Source organism: Rhagoletis pomonella, unplaced genomic scaffold (genome assembly GCF_013731165.1).
Source record: "Rhagoletis pomonella isolate Grant_MI unplaced genomic scaffold, Rhpom_1.0 Rhpom_scaffold_00998, whole genome shotgun sequence".
NCBI lineage: Eukaryota > Metazoa > Arthropoda > Insecta > Diptera > Tephritidae > Rhagoletis > Rhagoletis pomonella.
The window spans coordinates 32856-54129 of NW_023459552.1; the positions used below are offsets into that span (position 1 = coordinate 32856).

A 21274-nucleotide genomic window follows, 5' to 3' on the forward strand; every position below is an offset into this window, starting at 1 on the left:
CTTATAGAAAAACCTTGCCGAGCGATAAATCAAAGTAAACAGGAAGTCGAAGTTGTACCATTTCCGGCCACAAAAGTAGGTATTCTACAATAAATGTGCGTTAAGCCAACGGACATGATGGTCGGCATTTGTAAAGTTTATCATGAAACGTTTCTTATTACTTTTGCACCCTGAAGGAAATTCGTGCAATTTTTTTTGGCGCCTGAATGTAAGCATTGCATATTTAAATAATTTCAACTACATAGCAGGAGTAGAGAAGAAAATTCGTTGACCCGACCAGTTTTTTCCTACTGGCTATTTGTCCTGATGAAAATATGGAAATGAAAATTCTTGGTAACTTTGCTGCCCCTTCGTTTTACCCTTCGCCGGGTATTTGTATTGATTTTATTTAAGTACCAAAAATGATAGTTCGATTACCTCTTCAGGCGCATAAAGGGCGACTGGAGTTGAGATGGATTCATTTTCAAACCTTAGAGTATACATTTTTTAAATACGAATATGTATTGACACCTTTTTCTGACTGAAAAATGGAATGAATGGTTTGAATTTTACTAAATTAAAAAAACCCATTAGAAAATGTTTGAAGGGCTCAGACATTCGACGAGAAACTTTATCGAAGGTAGTCGGGGCGGTGAGTATCTGATGTCAGTTGCTTGCACTTCCACTTCCTAAGCACAACTAATCCCGCCATTGAAAATGCCAAGTGAAGCCAAGTCCTAATCCACCTGATCTTTCCATCGCAAAGAAGGCTTTCCTCTTCTCTTGCTACCACCAGAGGAATCTACTAAACCTGCAAAAGGGGCAACGGCATGTATGCCTATTTAAAACAGGAGCGATTTATTCAAAGCCCCAGGCGGCGACAGAGATACTCCTAGATATTCTTAGATATAGAACTTGCAAGAATCACGGGACAATCCTCGAGAGATTGGTTACGGAAACTGACTTCAATCGAAACTTCGATGGATATTTTCCCGACAGAAGCTACTAAGATTTAATATTGCTCGCAGCGATAACGAAGTAACCATTTTAACAGACGGCTCCAAATAGATATCGGAACAGAATCTGGCGTCTTCTTCTCTAACAGAGTTCTATAGACTCCCTGATCACTGCAGTGTTTTTCAGGTTTAGGTATATGCAATCGGCGTGGCGGCAAGGCTGGTGAGCTCATTTAAACTTGCCTTCGTTATTGAGACTCAAGCTGCCATCAAAGCCCTAAGATTGGGAACGCCTAACTCAAAAGGCATTATAAGCAACACATAATAAATATTGACTGGATCCCGGGACATAGTGGTATCCTAAGAAATGAGGAGGCAGACGAATGTGCTAGAAATGGATCTGACATGGGACTTGGGAAAGCGATCCTGCTCGTTAAACCTCCCCTGCGATTTCCGTGTTCAGAAGTTGAGAGAGTAACTAGGGCAGCGAACAACAGTAGGTGGAAAAATCCGCAGACCTGCATGGTATTGCGCTCGCTCTGTGCACGGCGAACGAAGAACGCGGAGTTTATTAAGACTTTCAAAGTTAACCGTTAGGCTTCTTACAGGAATCCTAACGGGACAATGGACCATTAGGTACATGACGTCTATATTTGGAGCCCTGTATAACGATTTATGCAGAAGCTGCAGAGATGAGAAGGAGATAGAATTCTAGGAGAAGTGCTTAAGAATTTACGTGAATTGCGTAGAAAATAAGCTATTAAAATACGTACGCGTATACGGTATACCGCTTAATTTTGAATACGTAACTTAGCTTAATATTTTACATTTCAATAAGAACTGAAACACTCAAACAAAAAATTATAAAAAAAATCAAGGCAAAGAACAACTCAAAAACCCATTATGTCGGAAATATTTTAAACCAAATTGTTTGTACATAAATTTTTTAAAATAAAAATAAATAAAAATTGTTTACGCCAAACGGATAACACTTGAATTCTGCAGAAGGTATTGATAAACTTAGCGATATGGAAGAAGCTAGAGCCGGTAAAAGCAACAACAGTAAAGATGATGGTACGTAGAAATAAAAACCACAGTTGCACTTTTCGGAAACAGTCCAGTCAAAACGTTATTTAAATTCACGCAACTTGTTTTGTTATTATTGTCCCCTTCTTATAGAGCATTCAAGTGCGAAAGAGCAGTTGCCTCTACCAACGCTTGCTACGCTAGCAGCTAGGGCGACAGCCAGAGTCCATGTAATTACCGAAAAGCGCGAAGGCATAAAGACAGCAGCTACACCAATAACAAAAACATCAACTGCTATGGAACACGCCACTTCAACAACACCAGCACCATCAGCTTTCGATCCAATGGCAATAATCAACCAAGTAATCGTAGCACAGCTGGGAGCGGAGTCCAATGATAAACCATTAAGCCAAAAATCCGATGATTCCGATTGTACGCTACAGTCTGATCAATCGGAGTGCAGTGCACTGAAGACATTAGCGACCATGCAATTGGCAGAAGATGGCAAAATATTTGCGGGCGAACATACTCTAGACCGGATTTTGTTGGAGCATTCTGAGCAAACGATAACAACGGCGCGCGTCGAATTGGATTGCAATACAAGTCGTGCGACGCGGGAATTGATGCTGCAAGCTGGTAGCGGCGGTGTCATGAAGAGCTTAGCTGCGGTTAGAGATGCCACTATGGCAGCTAAGGCGGAAGGTGGTGAAATGGCGGCAAGCGGAGCGAGTGGCAGTGGTGAGGGTCCGCCACAGACTACACCCACGGAGTCGGTACGTTCGATTGGTTCGCTAGTTTGCCGCATTTGTCATAATTCGGAGAATCCAGAAAGGTGAGTGGTGGAAATTATGCATTAAAGATTTAACTCTAATAGGGCATGGAGCTCCTCTTAAGTAAAATTAGGTAGACTTTAGTAAAAGGAAAATTAATTTATGTATCCTTTTTTTAATAAAAGGAGTTTGTAAGGCATTCTTAAAATTGTATATACATATGCACTTTCAGTAAAAGCAAAACAGTTTTAAGGCCCCACAGCATTTACCCTTTTTAAGGGCTACAAGTTATTAGCATACACAAATATCAAATTTTTAAATGCAAATTTGTAACTTATCTTCGCGCTATGGACATAGCATCGAATGACTAGCACAATATTTATTTTATTACTTAATTGAATTTGCATAAAAAGGGCAATAATTAGTTAATTTTTTTAATATCTAATATGCCTGTGTGGCAAATACATATGATAGTTTCAATTTGTTTAAAACTTGGTTGTTATCAATTCAAAAAATAGCATTTTCAAAATTATTTACATAATGCAAGCATATGTACATTCAGGCATACATACGTCTATATTAAAATTAGGCCGGGTCAATCGCCTTTCGAAAAAAAAAAAATTAATATCCACCATTCTCGTAATGCGGAGCGTTTGCATGGAAAGAGGTTGATGGATTCCACGTCTTCCGATCCCATAAATGTTCCGTTAGTGTGTCACTGTGAGAAGCAACCGCTGCTTTTTCTTAAAATGTCATCACTTTTACTCGAGGTATTCGAATAAATTTAAATAAAATATCTGAAATTTTAATAAAAAGCAATTGCTTCTAACCGATTTAACCAGCGATTTAAATGTAAAACGATTTTTTATGTTCTGTCAATTTCCTTATAAAACTAAAAAAAAAAAACCAAAATAATTTTTCACTTATGTATGTAAATTGCTTTCGTGAAATTGGCTGTTATTTTTTAGTCGCACGGTCCAATTTCTCGATTTCTGGGTCATCGTCTGAAGATGGAAAGTTTCCAATGCAGGATAAAAGACATAGACCCATATAGTAAAACTTCAAAATCTTTTGCATAATCATGTATTCTTTTTTCAGTATTTTGAGTATGTTGCTCCTGTTTCCCGCGATGTTACTGTGACCCGGCGTGTTGAGGGCGAAGTCACAGCCCTCCTGAGCTCCATAATGTTGCCATCCGGTTTCTCTGAGCCTAATAACAGTTCGTGCTACGACAATTCCGTCTGCAATTTCCGCAGGTGCCGTGTTCAACATGACGTTAAGCGCCAGTGTAGATGTGGTTTCTAATGCTCCACTAATTCCGATTAGGGCGATCCGCTGTTAACGCTCCATGGGGAACTTTATACTTCCGCCTGGCTGCAACATCTGTACATCCATGTTTTCGAAATGTAAAGCGGAGTTGGACCAGCCGTTTTCTCTGAATACCTGGGATTAAGAATATAAATCTATTTGCTTGGTGTTGCAAGTATTTTCCTGACAGCGGTATTCGATAAAGCTGAAGGCTGCCTTTTCTAAACTAAGTGTTTTAAGGCTTGGCAAGTTTGTCGCCATTTTCTTGGACAGCTAGGCCCTGCCGTCTATTGCAACAAATGTAAGCTGATTAGGGTGTAACTCCTTTAAACGCCGTAAGTAATCAGCTCGAGCTAAATTTAGTTGGGGCTGCTACTTGGGCGTAAAAGCTTTTTTGGTTTCGGTGCCTGATTTAGCTATCACTTTCGCTGGCGCATTTATGCTTTTAACCGCTTCCCCAATCTATTTCAGATCTACCTCTCGGGTACTTGCCTGCTTTCTAATTTTCCGGAATAACACTTTCTCCCGGAACTCAGTAGAAATTTCCTGTTTGCTGGCGAAGAGTTTGTAGGGATCTTTAATATTCCTTAACGCATATCAAGTAAGTCCATGACGAAGGCGAGGTTTTTATATAGACTGGTCGATCATGCATATCAGCTTTGTTGCCTTGCTGTAGTAATCTGGGATTCCATAGAACTTTCTGAGGAAAGAAAGACGACAGCTTTTGCTTTAATGCCCACTTTTTAAATATCTTTGCAGATCGTCGATCGAATGTGGTCATCGTTGCAAACGATATTAAGATCCCAGCCAGTTCCATCGGATTTCGAAATCGCGATTGAATTAATTTTCCATATTAAGATAGCCCCAAATACTTCTGCTCTTTTGGCATTCCATAATATGCATCATCTGAGCTCGAGAGTTGCCTAGGGCATCTTTGCATGCAACAACTCAGCCGGCATTCGATACATTGTGAAAGAGAAATTCGCGTGTTCAATAATATTTATTCTTATTGGAGAAACTTTTTCTTGCGACCTGGCCTAATGTATTTGCATAAATGCATGTTATACCCTACGGCCAACGCTTTTTTTTTTTTTTGATAGCCACATACATACAGTGCCGGACAAAAGTATTGGCAAAGAGAATTTTTCTCAATATTTGCAAAATTTTTTTATTCAAATATATTTTTAATATTTTTTAATAAAAATATATTTCGTACTTCAAGAAAAAACATAAAAACAAAATTTCTAAACTTTGTGCAGAAGTCAGGAAAATTTAATAAATTTGCATACTAAATTGCAAATTTCTCTTCAGATTTTTTAGAAAAATTCTAAGTACGCAGTTTTATAGCCCATCTAATTTTAGTGCAAAGTGCAAGTTTGAAGTATCTAAAAAATCGCGTTGATTTTTGGAACTTTTTAGGGGAAGGTGTTGCTCATTTTCTCCATACAGAAAATAATTGTCGAACGTATTTTGTTTGGAAGAACCTTAGAATTTTTTAAAAAAATCTGAATAGAACGTTGCAAATTTATTGAATTTTCCTGAGTTTCGCACGAAGTTTAGAGATTTAGTTTTTATGTTTTTTGGTGTAGGACGAACTATATTTTTATAAAAAATTATCGAAAAGAAATTAGAATAAAAACTTTGCAGATATTGCGAAAAATTCTCTGTGCCAATATTTTTGCCGGCACTGTATGTATATATGCAAATGCATGCAGCTAACTTATTTTTACTTAAATCAAATATTATTAACGCAATTTTTTTATTTCGTATATTTTAAAACAAATTCTATTTACAGATTAGTTTCGCCATGTTTGTGCAAGGGATCGCTCACATATGTGCACATTCATTGCCTGGAGCGTTGGATTAGCACCTCGAGGAGCACTGTTTGTGAGCTTTGTCAATTTCAGTACAATACCGTGCAGACACTGAGGTGAGTCGGGGAGTTAGGCAAGGCGATAATTTCGATGCAGTTATTTGTATTAATTTGGTAACTAGTTGCAAAATATTTGCACTAATTAATGAATTGCACAGATAGCAGCTGGTGAATTTAGTTAATTCAGCTGAGAGTTGAACAAATATAAACTGTAGGTTAAATTGTTTATTATGGCAATTAAGTTTCCGTTATTGAAGCGATAGCATCAATAGAAATTTTGAATTAAAGGAATTTGTAGGAGATAAATATATTTATTTTTGAAATACATAAATTACATATTATATATGTTAGAGCATCAGTTTTTTAGAAGGTTGCCACCTATGCTATTATTCTACTAGAAAATACCCGGCGTGCTTCACTGCTCCTTACAAGTATATTTGTGTTGTTTGATTCCGGTATTGTAATACTTCATTAATTTTATCAATCTATTAAAACAAAATTTTTCAAACAAGTGGCAACCCTTCTAAAAAATATTTTCCGCAGTAAACTTTCCTAAACCTCTTCAGCTTAATACCCATATTGCAAGATTTAATATATCTTATTAATTAAATTAAATTTAAATTAGCAAACATGTGGCAACCTTCCACAAAAATATTTTCGGCTGTAAGCCTTCTTAAATAAATCGTTACTAGGCCAGAAAATAACAAAAACAAAATAGAGAAATTTTTTTCTTTAAGGAGCTAAGGAGCAAATAATTTTTTTTAGCTCTTTTCTCCAGCTCCGCTCCAACTAAAACCCTTTTTTACTTTTTTGCTTCGCTCCGCTACGAAGCCCTGTTTTAATATGCGACTGTGGTCTATAAATCTTAAATACACGGCAGTTGACAGTAGGTACGGCAATAAATCACATGCCATCGAACTGATCCTACTTAAAAATATAAAATTGATGCGAATTATTTTAACCGCACCTCTTACGGGGTTTCAGTAACGTTAGTAACGTGGGTTAGGGTGGGTCGAAAATCCACTATTGATTGGTAATAGCAAAAATATGATTCGTTATGCTTTAAAAATAATCTGTGTGAAATTTGCAATTTTTTGGTCAATATCCTAGGCTCGCCCAAGTCCATCAAAGTTCAATATGCTCAAAAAATAAAAATTAATAAATACATTTTTTTACTAAAATTGCAATAATATTCGAAAGTGTTAGTCCTACATAATTTAGTATGTGGACCTTTTTTGTAGAAAATCAAAGTTTGCCAAGAAAACATTTTTTTTAGTACTTCAACTTTGATGGACTTGGGCGAGCCTAGGATATTGACCAAAAATTTTCACGTTTCACAAAAGATTTTTTTTTACATAATGAATTATTTTTGCTATTACTAATCAAAATTCTAAAAAAAAAACTGTCGGCCCAAGCCAACGTGCGTGCGTGCAATAAGCAGAAACCTACTTGTTTACTTCGAGTTGTGCCATACGTGCCCCTCCATACTTATTAGATTTTTGTGAGAAATTTTGTAATATGAAGTTATATACAAAAAGATATTTTGAGTAGAGTATAGGAGTGAACAAGTTTTAAGGTCTTATTTTTGGTATCTTAATGAGAAATTTTCTGCTCTTTATCTTCTTGATAAAACTTTATCTATTCAGGTAAAGAAACTAATGACTGAATAAGCCACAACGCAAAAAAATATCCAACTGTTAGAATGATTTGGATTAAATTTCACGTTTACATTATAACAAACTGAATTAGTCTCTAACTTTTCATAACCTTATAAATCTTTGTGGCACAACAGAAAATTATTCAATTAAGCTGAAACCTTAAATGCGAATTCATCTTTATAAAAGGAATGTTATTGAAACCCGTTCTCAAAGTATTCGGAACATTTTTTTAAAATTGGCCATATACGGGACACCCGAACATACATATGGACATTTCAGAATTTCTGGTATTATTTTAGAATCACCAGGATAAATAAAATGAATTGGTTGACATGCGTACATACGTACATTCATAAATCACAAGTATTGCATACAAAAATTTCGAAATTATATGCAAACGCCAAATCATTTTGACGCAATCAGCATTACAGAAGCAATTAAATATATCACGAACTAAACGACGAATTAAGGAAAGAAATATAGTGAAATAAATAAATCAATATGCATATGTACACACATTAATTATACGATGAATAGCAATTTCTCGCTTAATTCTTGAAGCATGAATAACAGCAACAACAAAATAGTCCCGCCCACGCACAAACATATACATATATACATACATGCTGAGTTATACATACATACATATACCGACGACGAATCGACCCATTGACGCGTTCACTTTCATTTGCCAACAACAATATTCTGATTAAATGGAACAACAGCGGCGCCAACACCAGCAACAATGCCACAGATAATCGTAATAAAAAGGACAACATCGCGTGCCTCTTCACATGTCCTTTGCAACTTCGTTCGCAACGGCTTTTTTCATTTTTTTTTGCCAGACATTCGCGCAACCTTTCGCGACCACGCACGCCAATGTATGTAGGTACTCGCCTACATATGTATAATCCAACATTGTTGCTTTATATATGTATGTATGTATGTATGTATCTCACGGTATACGAGCTGAAAACCCATGCAGCGAAAGTTGTTTGCGAGAAGCCATTTCCTTTTAAATTAAATCCACAAATGGCTGTGGAGACGCGAGTGTTGGCAGCGCTTAAGCGTCAAATATATAGCACGTATGTATGTATGTATGTATGTACATAGGAGTCAACGGAAAATACCCATGCACAAATGTACAAGCACACTTAGCCAAATACCTATGTATTTTGTGTCGCATGTGTGCACCATGTGGGTGTGCGCAACAACACAACAATCCGCTAGCGCCCTCTGCTCATTGTAGCATTTCCGGGTGTTTATGGCAGGTCTCCCACATTGGTGGCGCTACCACATTTAGAATGGCATAAGCGCCCTTTTAGATGTATGAGTATTGTCAAACCGCCAATTCTTCTCATCCCATTGAGCATTGGCCTGGCCGAGTGGCACTTGAGTGTGGGGGGGAAATGAAAATAACAGCAGCAAATGAGCTGAAAAATTGTATCCCTAAACCACATATGAGCGTGTTGTTTTTGACGTGCTTGTGAATGTGTGTACAAGTACAAGTGTGCATGTGTGTGTGTGTGTGTGTGCCAATAAATTGTTGCACATGTTGCCTTTCATTGTTAGCATTTTTTTTATTTTTGTCCTCTGTTGATTGCTGAATACACGGAAAAAGGATAAAGTAGCGAATTTGCCCTCTTTTTACACTCGATTTGTGGCCTGAATTAGGAATTTGGATTTGCTGTGAGACTAGGATTGATTTGCAAAGTCATAACTTCTCAAGTTAAGCGCGAATTCGGCATCAATTTGGAAATATTTTGTGCTGATTACAAATGCATATGTATCTACATTAGGGTGCGTCACTCCCATATAAAAAAAAAATTGGTGCCGTTTTCCATTGGTGGTGTAAAATGTATTATATTTTAAGGCTTCATAAAAATATTTCGAAAAATATTAAGATTTACGTGAGCTGGACTGATTTGAAAATACCTCCAAAAATCGAGTTTTCATAAATAAAATTAGTTTTTACAAGCCTTTATTATGTCACAGCTGTGTGTAATCAAATCTTACAATCAATTTTTAACCAACTTCCCGAAAAAACTAGAGACTTAAACCTATCCCAGAATCCGTTGACAATGCAATGTGAAAGACGAATTAATCTGCTAGGTGGCACTGGTGTCGAGATATTTGAAAAAAAAACCCGTATTTAAGGTTTGATATAGCTCATATTTGAAATGTATATAAAGTACATAAAAAAGAATCACTCAACTAGAATTTTGCCTGATAGGTGGCGCACGAGCCCAGATATTTGAAAAATCCATATTTATGGTCCGATTTGGTTCATATTTAGAACGTAAAAATACCTCCACAAAAAATTTAAACTTTAGATGGTGCGGAGTAGATTTTTTTTATTAACCACTAATAAAAGCTTGTCTTTAAAGAAATGTTTTTTAAGTACTTGTTAAAAATATTTTTTCTAAAAAGCACTTTAGAGGATACAAGAAACCAAGCTTAAAAGTTCTGCTAAAATTTAAAAAAAAAAATAAACTTATCAACGGCATGAAAATAATGAGATTTTTTGAGGCACTTTCAGATCACGTAAATCTTAATATTTTTCTGAGAAATATGTTGGCGGAAGCTTTAAATTACAATACTTAGGTTTTATAATTACGGTGGAAAAACCGTCTTTATTTTTGTGATCCACTCTAATGCACATACATTGAAACTTTAGAACGCGGCGCAAATTGCTGATTGTTATAATTTTATTTGGTGATACGAACATTTTATAGAATCATAAATACATACAAACATACAGTAGCGGAAATATAAATTGGGACGCGAAATTTTAACAAGTTTTGGCTATTTATCTTTTGTTAATTTAATTTTTATTAATGTCGCATGCCTATTTATATTTTCGGCACTGTATGTAGTTACATACATATGTATGTATGTATTTGCATGCAAGCGCTTCAGGCTTACAATATCTTGGTGGTTAATTCGGCTGAACATGACTTTTTTCTCCTACCAAAGGCAATCAAAGGAGAAGACTCGAGTCTTCTATCTTCAGTAAAAATTAATACTAAAATAATTCCTGCACAACTGCAATTGGTGGAGGCGTAGTGTCGCTGACTGACTCCCATCTAAGCGAGCTGCAAGAGTAGGTGAATATTTCAAAGATGTGGAGGATCGGTGGAGGGTAACGTTTTTTCTTAATGCAGAAAAAAGCTGACACTTCCAAGAGTTTCAGGCATATCAGTCTATTGAAGACTCTCGAGAGGCTGCTTGATTTGCAATAGCAAAAAAAAACAAAAGATTTCTTGGAAGAGATTAAGATTTCTTGGGAGAGATTGACTCTCTCAGAGCACACCTACTTGAAGGGTAAATCAATTTTTAAATATATGGAGAAGTATTTTAGAAACAACTGCTAGGTGGTTGGCGCCTTCCTAAATAAGTTAATTTTAATAAGTTTGGAGTCGACAGAATTTTGCGAAGTGGTGCTGCCCCTCTACCCAGCGTAGGATGAGGAGCGTATCCCGAAAGTGGGCGTTCTTTCACCAATTATCTTTGTTACCAACGATGTCTTGGATTATATAAGAGACTTATCGCCTATGCTATGACGTGGCAATCATTCTTCGATAAAACTTTCTGGACAATTTGTGTGATCTTACGCAAGGGTACTTGAACTATATCACAAATGGTTTTGCTTGCTGCGGAATATACTAGTTTGTTTCTTATTCAACAGAAATATTAAGTGTCTAATGCCCAACTTCATTCGATCGGTGGCATTCCTTTTTAAATAAGGTCGAGGGATCTAGCTCCAAAGCCAATTATTTTGTACGGGGTCGTTGTCTGGTGGAATTCACAAAAAAATCAAAGAAGAGCTCACGCGAAGAGCCGTATTTCTTCGAACTAATGGTGCATTTTGACCACTCCTATTCGGGCGTTTAATGCCATTTCTAGCTTCTCAGCTTTCGCAGTACGCTACGCCATTGAGCTAGAAAGTACATTCTTTCCATCAACTCGCCATATGAGAAGTCGTAAATCTTCGGCGCTTCGAATTCATACTATCCTCTATGGGGTGATTGCGAGACTGGCAACACTTTTGAATAGAGGTTAATTTAATATATTCCAGGCCGAGTTTTGCGATCTAAGAGTCCTTCTGTCTCTCTCTTCCCTTGATTGTTTTTGATTATTTCCAAATCAGAGCAATTTTTGTTTTAGGCAGTAGTGATATTGCAAGAAATTAAATGACTGAAAAATGGGCCAGACTGGGCACTCTAAGGGTATCCTTTTAATCTGTTCAGCGATAACCCCGCAATGCAAAGTTGCCAGGCGTCGACCGACCGCGATAGCCAAGCGTCAACTCTCTTGCATTCCTTCTCAACTGCTTTACTTTCAGAAGACAAACATTTAAATAGCTACTCTTTCGGCACTAACGCGGAACTCTCTGGGCAGATCTTTATTTCCAGATATGGTTTACCTGCCGTTACCGGAAAATAAAGTATATACAGAAAAGTATTAAAAAATGTACAATGGAAATCATGTCTAAGTGAGACCTGTAAAGTCTCAGAAAAATCTGAAATTTTGGAAAATATTTCACTGATTATCGATGATTATAAGGCCAAAATCACTTAGTCGATAACAGTGAGCAACAAATAAATGTGTATGAATATATCCATTTATAAAGCTTTTAAATTATTTTTTAACGAATATTGCCGTTTAAGTTTTTTAGTAAATATATTTCTATAAACAAATTCAGTATGCACATTGCCCCACTACTTTTGCGCAAATGTATGCACGTATTTTCAAGATCTACATACACGACCAAGTAAAGCTGTGCATTTGTATTAACGCAAGCAGCTTTTCTGCTCGATAAAAGCCCTCCTGAATGCCCAGCGGTCGAGTTTGCACTTAATAAATTATCCTTGTTGCTTGCGTAAATAATTATAAATAAGTTCAATTCCATCAACGTCGATATAAATTTACATTTTCATTATTTACCACCTGCATTGTTGTAATGATTTTTTTTATTTTTATTGTATTTTGCAGATATACTTGCCTTCAATCGCTGCGTATGTGGTATTCACGCTCTATGAGTCGACGTGCCTTGCAGGTGAGTGCGTGAGTGATTGTTGACTGAATTTTCACAGGTGCTTATAATTACATACATTTACATACATACATACATGCATATGTATCGTTAACCTTGGAAAAAAGTAAAGTGATTCACTTTTTCAATTAATTACATATTCTTTTAGTTTCGTATTTAATTTTAAATTTCCCCTTTACAAGAGCTTAACGTTTAGTCTTTCTATGTTCCACGCAAAAGAGGCCTTTCGCTTACGGCTAAGGGAGTTTGCTAAATAATTAACTACTTAAAGCGTGAACTAGCTTGTATATTTACAAACAGTGAGTTTTTCATTTTCGAGGAAACAAAATTATATATGTGTTTATAGCAAAAAATCATAAAAGGTTCAGCTATGTTAAATAGTTGATATTCGACTAGTTGATGTTCGAAAAGATTTTCTTGGAAAGCAAATTTTAAATGAACAATTTCAAAAGGAGAGATATGATTTGGGTGAAAATAGTCGTGGGGAATTGGGGGGACTTACTCAAGCGTCAGGTTAACCAGATACATTTTGGCAACTGTATTTCAACTGTCAACCGTGCGAAAAAAAAAACAAAAACCAAAAACCCAGCAAGCAATCAATATGCACACGAAACCACGGCCAAAACAGGGCAAATTCATGCAAGGTGACGTTACCGGGGCAGCTGATTTCAATGCGAATTGCGCTAATTGTCAAAATTATGTGTTTGTTGTAAATTTTTTGCGTTCTTGTTTTCATTGTGCGTATAATTTGTTAGTGTAGTTTTCTGTTTTGGTGCTGCCGCTATCACCTTGTATGAATTCGCCTTGAGCCAAAATATATTAAACTGCGTTTTTAGTTGTTCGCTCTGACGTTAGGATTTTTCTAAAGGACTTTGTAATTTTAGAGTTATTTGATTAATTTCAAGAGTTAATTAAACAATTCAGTGCAATTTAGAATAACAATGTGGGTACCAAATGAATGAAAAACAATTCTGTTTAGTTAAAAAGAAATTAAATTTTTTGGTTCACAAGGACGAAAATGTACTGAAAATACCCTTTTAATAAATTTTATTTTTTTAAACTAATAAAGTAAGAAAAACGAAATTCGACGATATGTTCGAGTGTAATTAGTCCTTAACGTATACTTTTTTCAAAAAAAAAGAAAAGTGCTGCAGATTTTCAAGGATAAAATTTTAAAAGGACATTTTCAATACCTACTCGCCTAATGCACCAACAAATTTTATCTGTTTTATTTTGCAGACTCTTCTCTTTAACTTGATATGCATACATGCATTGCACTTACTTAAAAAAAAAATTGTTTAAGTAATTTTTTTTCTTTATTCCCACTAAGTATCATCTAATCCTTAAAATCTCATAGGTATCCACGACGCTCAAGGAAATCCCAGTTTTACAAACGAAATATGATTTCTGCAACCCCAGCGCTTTAATTACTATAGATTTTTTCACTTTTGAATCAAATGTTACTCCAAAACATTAGTATTACTCAATCCAAAAATCTACCTAATTTATGTGTGTACATACTATGCATTTGTATCAACTACAATCTTTCCTCACTTTTTAATTTAATTTTCCATGAACCTTCTCCTTCAATAGGAAGACTGTCAAATGTTTTCGTTGCTCACTTTGGTGGCCTTCGGCATTATTGGTACTCTACTCGTTGGTATTCAATACTATTTTTTGCAAGGACAAGCCTGGGGACTAAGTCGTATGTGGACCAAGGGTTGGCTTGTATTCTTTCTGTTTACAACGGTGCGTATCAAATGTGTTTACTAAAAAGGAAATGCAATAATATTTTCATTTCTTTCGGTTTTTGCAGTTGACCATATATTTCATAAATATTTATATGATACTTAAATCGCAGCTGAGCCCCTGGTATCGGTAAGTGATCATGAATAACTACTACATATGTAAATGGGTGCATTAGCAAAATGGTCAGATAATTCCACTGATGCTCCAGTGTACATGTAAACTTTTGTGTGATTTTAGATTAGCTGAATTAGGGGATACAAGTTTTTTTTCCTTATGGGTAAGGCTTCTTCCGAATTTACCAAGATTAATATTTTCAAATTTCTTGCAAAATTCCAAATAGTTTTTTTTAATCAACAATTGAAAATTTTTGCAGTGTTTTAGAAATTTTTCTTTGAAAGTAAGTGTGCGAATGAAACAATTTTTTGATTGCAGATTTAAAAAAAAAAATTAACCTATACAATGAAATCATTTATCGTGATAAAATTTAATTTAACAATTTTCAATTTTCATGATTTTCCAAAAAGTTTGAAATGAAAGAAAAACAAATACTTATTAAATATACAAAGAAAAATTTTCAAACAATTTCAAAATGCCACTAACTTAATTAGTTGACCAGAGGAGTAATCAAAGTTTTGTTTATCAAAATATAATAATAATAAGAAAATCTTTTACGGTACCAACCGAAGCCACATATTCACCCATACGTTCATAGCTCTTTACATACGAGTATGTATGATCCATTGTAGGATTATGTGTGACCCATGAATTTCGGCGCATTCCCTAAAAATCCCACTTGCGTTTTGCATTCATTCCAGTTGATACATACATATATGCTCGAATTTATTTATTTATTTGCGGGAATGCAATACGAAAAGAGCAAATCTTACTAACCACAGAGCCGGCGCATCATAGGAAAGCGCATAAAAACTAACGAGTAGTATAGAAAAAAATTGCACAAACAAAAATGGTAAATTGCCATTGGACAGATAAACGAGCGAAAGTCAAATAGTCAACTAGCCATGTCAACAAAAGAGGAAAAACCAACTGGACAGCGAATCACAAATGCTTAGTTAGTTTTTTGTTTATTGTTCTTTGCTGCTGTGGATACGCTTAAGTGCTTTTCATTGCGGAATAACAGGGCTTAACCAACAGATTCTCGCATTCAAGAGCGCGCTTTGTAAGCACACACTTGCACCTACGCGTAAATATGTGCATACATACATATGTATAACTTAAACGTTGTTACACACCTGGATAGAAATGTGATATTTTTTGATACTCGTGAGCCATAAGAGTACGAGTAACTGAATTGATGACTGCTCTAACGGCAACCGCATCTAAAAAATTCAAATATTTGCATTCGCAAACAAACCAGTGCGGTGCAGAGTTTATTCAGTTTTGTTCACAACGTTACTATTTCACCAAAAATGCCACTTTGTGACGTTTCATGACTCCCGCCGCTATGTATTTGCACTATGTTGCCATTTTTTTTTTGTCTGCATATGCAGATGCAATATGGAAGCTGGAGGCAGTGAGTCTTGTTGCCCGAATATGTTGGATGCTTTGCAGTAGCCGTGACAATGCTGTAATCACTTATTTCGCAATGTTATTGTGCTAGTAGTAAATTCATTTTCCATTTTCCTTTTGCCATTTTCATTTATATGCAAACTCAATTAGTTGCAAGCGCTAAAATCGCTTCTTTCGAAACAAACTAGCTAAAAGAGAACCAAAAAAGCCGAAACGCATGAGATTGTTAGTTTTATTACTCAATTTCCATGTCCAGACATTGTGACTACCATTTGCTTTTTTTTTGTATATAGTTTACTAGTTTTATTACTACTTCTGTATTTTCATTGCATTACAATCTTCCGTAGGCATACATAGTCAAACCTGTATGTATTTATATTTGCTATAAATGTTTATTTATTCTATATATATGAAAATGAAATTTTTTTCGTGTGACGGCGCTGCCTGACCAAATGGCTGAACCGATTTCAATTCTGTAAAAAGCACTTTTTTGGACCTTCTGTGTGGAAGGTTTTTCGATTTTTAAAAATTCGAAACTTTTTGTTGTTGTTGCCAAAAAATGAAGAAAGCTGAGACGCCACAATTTCACAATTCCATAGAGAAACGGCTGTACCGATTTCAGGATATTCCTAAAAATTGGATTTACTTGCCGATTTGGCTCATATTTAGAATACAATTTAGCCAATTGAAAAGAAATATTCGGACTTAAAACATACACGATAGGTGGCCCTGTGGCCGAGATATCCCCAAAAATTATTTTACGCTAAGAGAAGGATGGATATCTACTATATATTTGTGGAAGTATGTATGTATGTATGTGCCCGGTTGCAGCCTAAACGGACAGACAGAATCGAACGAAATTTTGACAGAGTACTACAATGACACTTAGGCCTATAATGGGGAGAAAAAAAATTTGGGATTCGACAAGGGGGCGTGGCACCTCCCATAGGCGTTAAATTTTTTATCAGCTGTAACTTCGGAACCATAAGACCCACGAGATTGAAATTTGGTATGCAGGTATAGCTATGGTAGTTGCTTATAGTAGGCTATATATAAATGAGTTTGTAAATTTACTACAAACTGATTTTGGCGAAGTTCATTGTTCAATAAATGACTATAACTGACCATCAAGTCAAGGAGCACGAATGGTATTTTTGAAGGGATAGTAGCCAAGAGTTCTAGCTTTAATTTAAGCCTAAGTGTTTCCTTGCCAGAGCTTCTCAAATATTGCGAAACGCGATTTTTTGATACTTTTACCACGTTTTTCTCAAAACCTAAAGCTGATGGAAAATTTTTACTTACAGATGCGTAAAAGTCTATCAAAAACAACTTTAACATTTTAGGAAACCAATTTTTTTAAATTTTTGTGTATTATTTGAATTAGTAAAAGTTTTTTTTGGAAAAAGTTCAGTGAGGTCCCCCGAAATAGTAGCAACAGGAATCGGCGAAAGGAAGAAACTTGAGGGTTGAAATGGTTTCCAGGTTACCGTGATAAGTGTATAATTTGAAAAAAAAACAAAGTTTTGCAAATGATATGCTAAGTATTATCCACTTGGTAAGTAGTGCCGAAGGTTCTTAATGGTATTCGCTAACGATATGCTAGTCGATCGCCTACTAATACTATTCTATGGTACCGTAAAGTGTTATAGCGATTTTTGAATAGAAAAATCAATCCTAGTTCTGTATGCTGTAAGTCCCGCTGTTGATTCTTCTTCTTTTTCACCTCGTGGTAAACACTATGTTGTACCATTCTGCCCAACTGAGTAGCAGTATATTGCCTTCCAATTTGCCATCCAAAAATTACACACATGTCACATTAAATAACGCAATAATCCACCTACAGAGCAGGTATATTTTTCTCATTTTCTTCATTTACTATTCTCTAACCGCAGATGGTGGCAATCGGCTCGTGACATCAAGCTAATACTGGAAAACCGCAAACCCTTCCAATTTCGCCCCAATCGACGATTACAAAATCATCAACTCGCACAGGAGCTCTCTGACATGGCACAACAACAACAACAGCAACAAAATGCTGGCGCTGCAACAGCACCAACATGCGTCGCACCACGGGCGACACCCAATCCCACAACACAACAACCCTACCAGCCAAATCAACCAATACAGCCAACTACAGCTGTCTTCAGCACAACGTTGCACGTAAATAATGTACCAATGGCACATGCAAACACTTGCCATCACCTGCCCATCTGGCTTAATAGTATTGAGTTGCAATGCAGCGAGTTTAACAACGACGATGATGTAATGCGTTGTTGCGGAAAAAGACCGCTGGCAAAGGCTAGCAGTAGAGGCGTTGCGGTGGCAATGCATTGCCCTAAACTAACAACGGCTGCCACAATTGAGATACCGCTCGTAGGTCGACCATACCAGCTCGAAACTGTGCTGTAAGCGTGAAATGTGAAAATGGTAGCGAAGCGTAGAGGGTAACATAACTGACAGACAGTTCGTTAATGTCAGAGATGGCAGTGCGCTTTGACGGGCTGTATGGAATATAATCGAAAACGCATTTGCATTACCGTTACCATTAACGTAACTGCAGTTGAGTTTCTAATGTCAAGATGTGATTTTGCTGGAATTTTGTCATAAACGAAATTGAATACTTGTGTAGTGGATGGGAGGTGAGTGTTTGCAATTTGAGATAACTATAAAATTATATGCGTAGAAAATTATGAGAGACTTGTGTAAACCATACTCATGCAAAGATGTTAAAAAAAAAAATAAAAAATTTTTAAATTTTAAATGTCTGTACTTGGAGTTTTTCAGACCCAAAAAAGTTGTTTTCATTCACCTGGAAAATGCTTCTGTAATACGGAAGGCGAAGGAATATAATATGATAGTGGACATATCGTCTTTGAGCCCATCATAAAACATGCTACGCCTTCCGAACATTGCCGTTACCATGAATTCAATCAATTTAGTTTGCGTAATATTTACAGTGGGATTAGATTTGTATTGAAGAAAGTCTATTTAAATAGAATATCATTAAGTCTAACGAACATTTCTATTTTTTCCCCCGAAGCTCAAAATTTGGCCTGAAATTGCTGGGACAGACGTCGCTAAATCGTCTCATCTCTACGTCCTGATCAATTAAATATACTTTTTCATGAGTCTTAAGGCGTTTTCGTTTCTACTGAAAAATGTTACCTTCCCATAGATCTCTAAGCACAAACAGTAATAAACGGGCAATGAAAAGGCAACATTTTTTTTAGAAACGAAAACGCCTTACGTAGTTTCGCCTTATAGTGTCTGTCAATAAATTAAGTAGGAATTGGATGAAAATGTAGAAAAAAAAAAACTTGTCATTAATTTTAGCCCCTACATTTGGGAAAATTAAAAAAAAACATGCCTAAAGGTATGCAATCATTTATTTTGAAATCAAGTACAAACCCCGCACTCTTACACGTGCTAATCAAGTAAGTGTAAACACCAGAAAAGCACGTGTGAACGCACCGGATTAATTTGAAATAATTTGGTCGAAAGTTACTAGTTTACGCTGTAATATGAACATAGTTTTAGAACCATTGTGAGTTAAATAAATTTTCTACCTTATTCCCACGCCACTGTCTAAACTCATAGCATAGCAATTGGTTTAACTACTGCGCATAGAACTTTGACGCTGAATATAAACATTGCTTGGTTTTTACGTACTCAGCAGTTCTGAAAAATTACATAGAAAATTGTTTTTTTCAAATTTTTCCGGCAGAATTTTAGGCGCAGCAGTTAGATCCATGGATAATCGCTGAGTTTTGGCATTTGGTTGGGTATCGTTTACAGGATATTTTCCGGGTTAAATCTCGCAGTTTTATTTAGAAAACAATTAAATACAAATGAGCACCTATATATGGGCTAATTTGGTGTGCAGCACTAGCGGTGGGAGTAGCCTCCTTGATGCGATGCTTTTGAGTGGACCCATAAATGGCAATGGTGGTGGAATTGACCATAACCCATCTTATACGATCAGTTGTAAATTTGTGTTTGATTTTGTTCACATTGGGATCGCTTCAATAACGGCTTTCTTATTGTAAGCGCGTAATTCTTGGAGCCAATACAGCAACCCTTCAGCATTACAAACTTATTAGTAACCTTACCATATTGCGGAAACCAAGCATGGGGATGATGCTCTAATTAGTTAAATCATACTCAGTGAAGCCTTCGTTGATGTGGACGCTGCCACCGATCCTTTTAACCGGCACTTATGAGGGTGAAGAACACACGAAATGGATGCCAAACGCCGATGCAGGGAATATACCGCAGCCTTGCGTTATACTTTATGTGTACGCCAATGAGCAGTTACTCCCGTAAAACCTTTACCCCGTGAAAACATCAACACAGTCTACCATCTCATCCTCTCCGAAGAAATTGCTGACACGCACGTATTTCTCTAAGTTTTAATGCACCCATTTGATCTTACTATGGCCAAGTTAGCTGCCGACCCTTGCTAGGCTCGGTAAAACTCTTTTCATTTTTTGTTTCAATGTAACCTACAGCACCAACTACAATCATTGTTGGAGTTTTATAGGCGGTTGCTGCTTCAACGACCTTCTTTTTGCTGACATTACGTCCAGTACGGTCGGCATCACGTAATATATCAGTCATACCAGTTTTGTACCCAGTGAAGCATATAATATGAACTGGTTAACTGGGACCATCCTTGAGGAAGGCCTTAACCTTACCACGATGATGGCATGAGCGCTTCTTTGGGTAGAAGCGAGGCGCAGTGATTTTTTGATGAGATATTTCTCAAAAACTTGTTCGACGCTTCCGTACTACTGGAGCGACGATGACAGACTTCCATTTACCAAGTGATAACCTCAGTAAGCAGAATTTGTATTTCAAATGCGTAACTGAATTTTGACATAAAAACTGGTTAATACTTAAAATTAAGGCAACTAGCTTAACATTACCACTCATTGGAACACGTCATGTGGTCTATAATACATCCAAGGGGCTTACATTAACATTGGCTGCCACTCGATCAATGGAGTTCGCCATAGTGCACTTCTATCATAAAAAAACAGATGATCATAAAACCCATTTGCCGCTCGGAAGGAGAAAAAACTTTGAAACACTTAATTTATGGGACAGCATTAAGGCCTCTACAATGCCCGCAGAGACTATGCAAACTCGTTTAGCATTCATAAGATCAGCATTAGTGTCCCGTTGTTCGGGTTCTCAAAATTGTTGAGTTTATAGTGCCACTTATTGCCATTTTTTCAGCAGTTTCAGTGAAAATTTATGTTTTCCCATTTTACCTAAATTTTATTGAATAAATTGAGTAAAAAGTCCGAAATTAAAAAAAGCAACTTCTTAGTTTTTATTCATACGGTCCGTTATGTCGCTGGAACTTAATG

General features: G+C 36.3%; 2 protein-coding genes and 1 pseudogene across 2 annotated transcripts in view; 1 reads left to right on the forward strand and 2 right to left on the reverse strand.

Moving 5' to 3' along the window:
- LOC118751788 (zwei Ig domain protein zig-8-like) overlaps positions 1–1577 on the reverse strand; it is a gene marked incomplete at its 3' end in the record, with an annotated part of 32396 nt that extends 30819 nt beyond the window's left edge. The window contains exon 1 of the mRNA XM_036486604.1: positions 1542–1577. Coding sequence (XP_036342497.1) covers positions 1542–1577 — 36 coding nt within the window. The remainder of the gene's footprint in view (positions 1–1541) is intronic.
- Positions 1578–1963: 386 nt separating this feature from the next.
- Positions 1964–18592, forward strand: LOC118751790. The gene is made up of 7 exons (XM_036486605.1): positions 1964–2009; positions 2115–2793; positions 5835–5969; positions 12566–12629; positions 14220–14375; positions 14443–14504; positions 17795–18592. Exons 1-7 carry the CDS (start codon positions 1964–1966, stop codon positions 18309–18311), a joined length of 1659 nt encoding a protein of 552 aa, XP_036342498.1. The 3' UTR covers positions 18312–18592.
- A 1195-nt stretch (positions 18593–19787) lies between these two features.
- LOC118751791 lies at positions 19788–20519 on the reverse strand (annotated as a pseudogene).
- Positions 20520–21274: the final 755 nt, after the last annotated feature.

Coding starts and splice junctions, on each gene's coding strand:
- LOC118751790 (XM_036486605.1), top strand. CDS start 1,964: ATGGAAGAAGCTAGAGCCGGTAAAAGCAACAACAGTAAAGATGATG. Junction 2,794..5,834: donor AATTCGGAGAATCCAGAAAG/GTGAGTGGTGGA, acceptor TTCTATTTACAG/ATTAGTTTCGCCATGTTTGT. Junction 14,376..14,442: donor TATTCTTTCTGTTTACAACG/GTGCGTATCAAA, acceptor CGGTTTTTGCAG/TTGACCATATATTTCATAAA.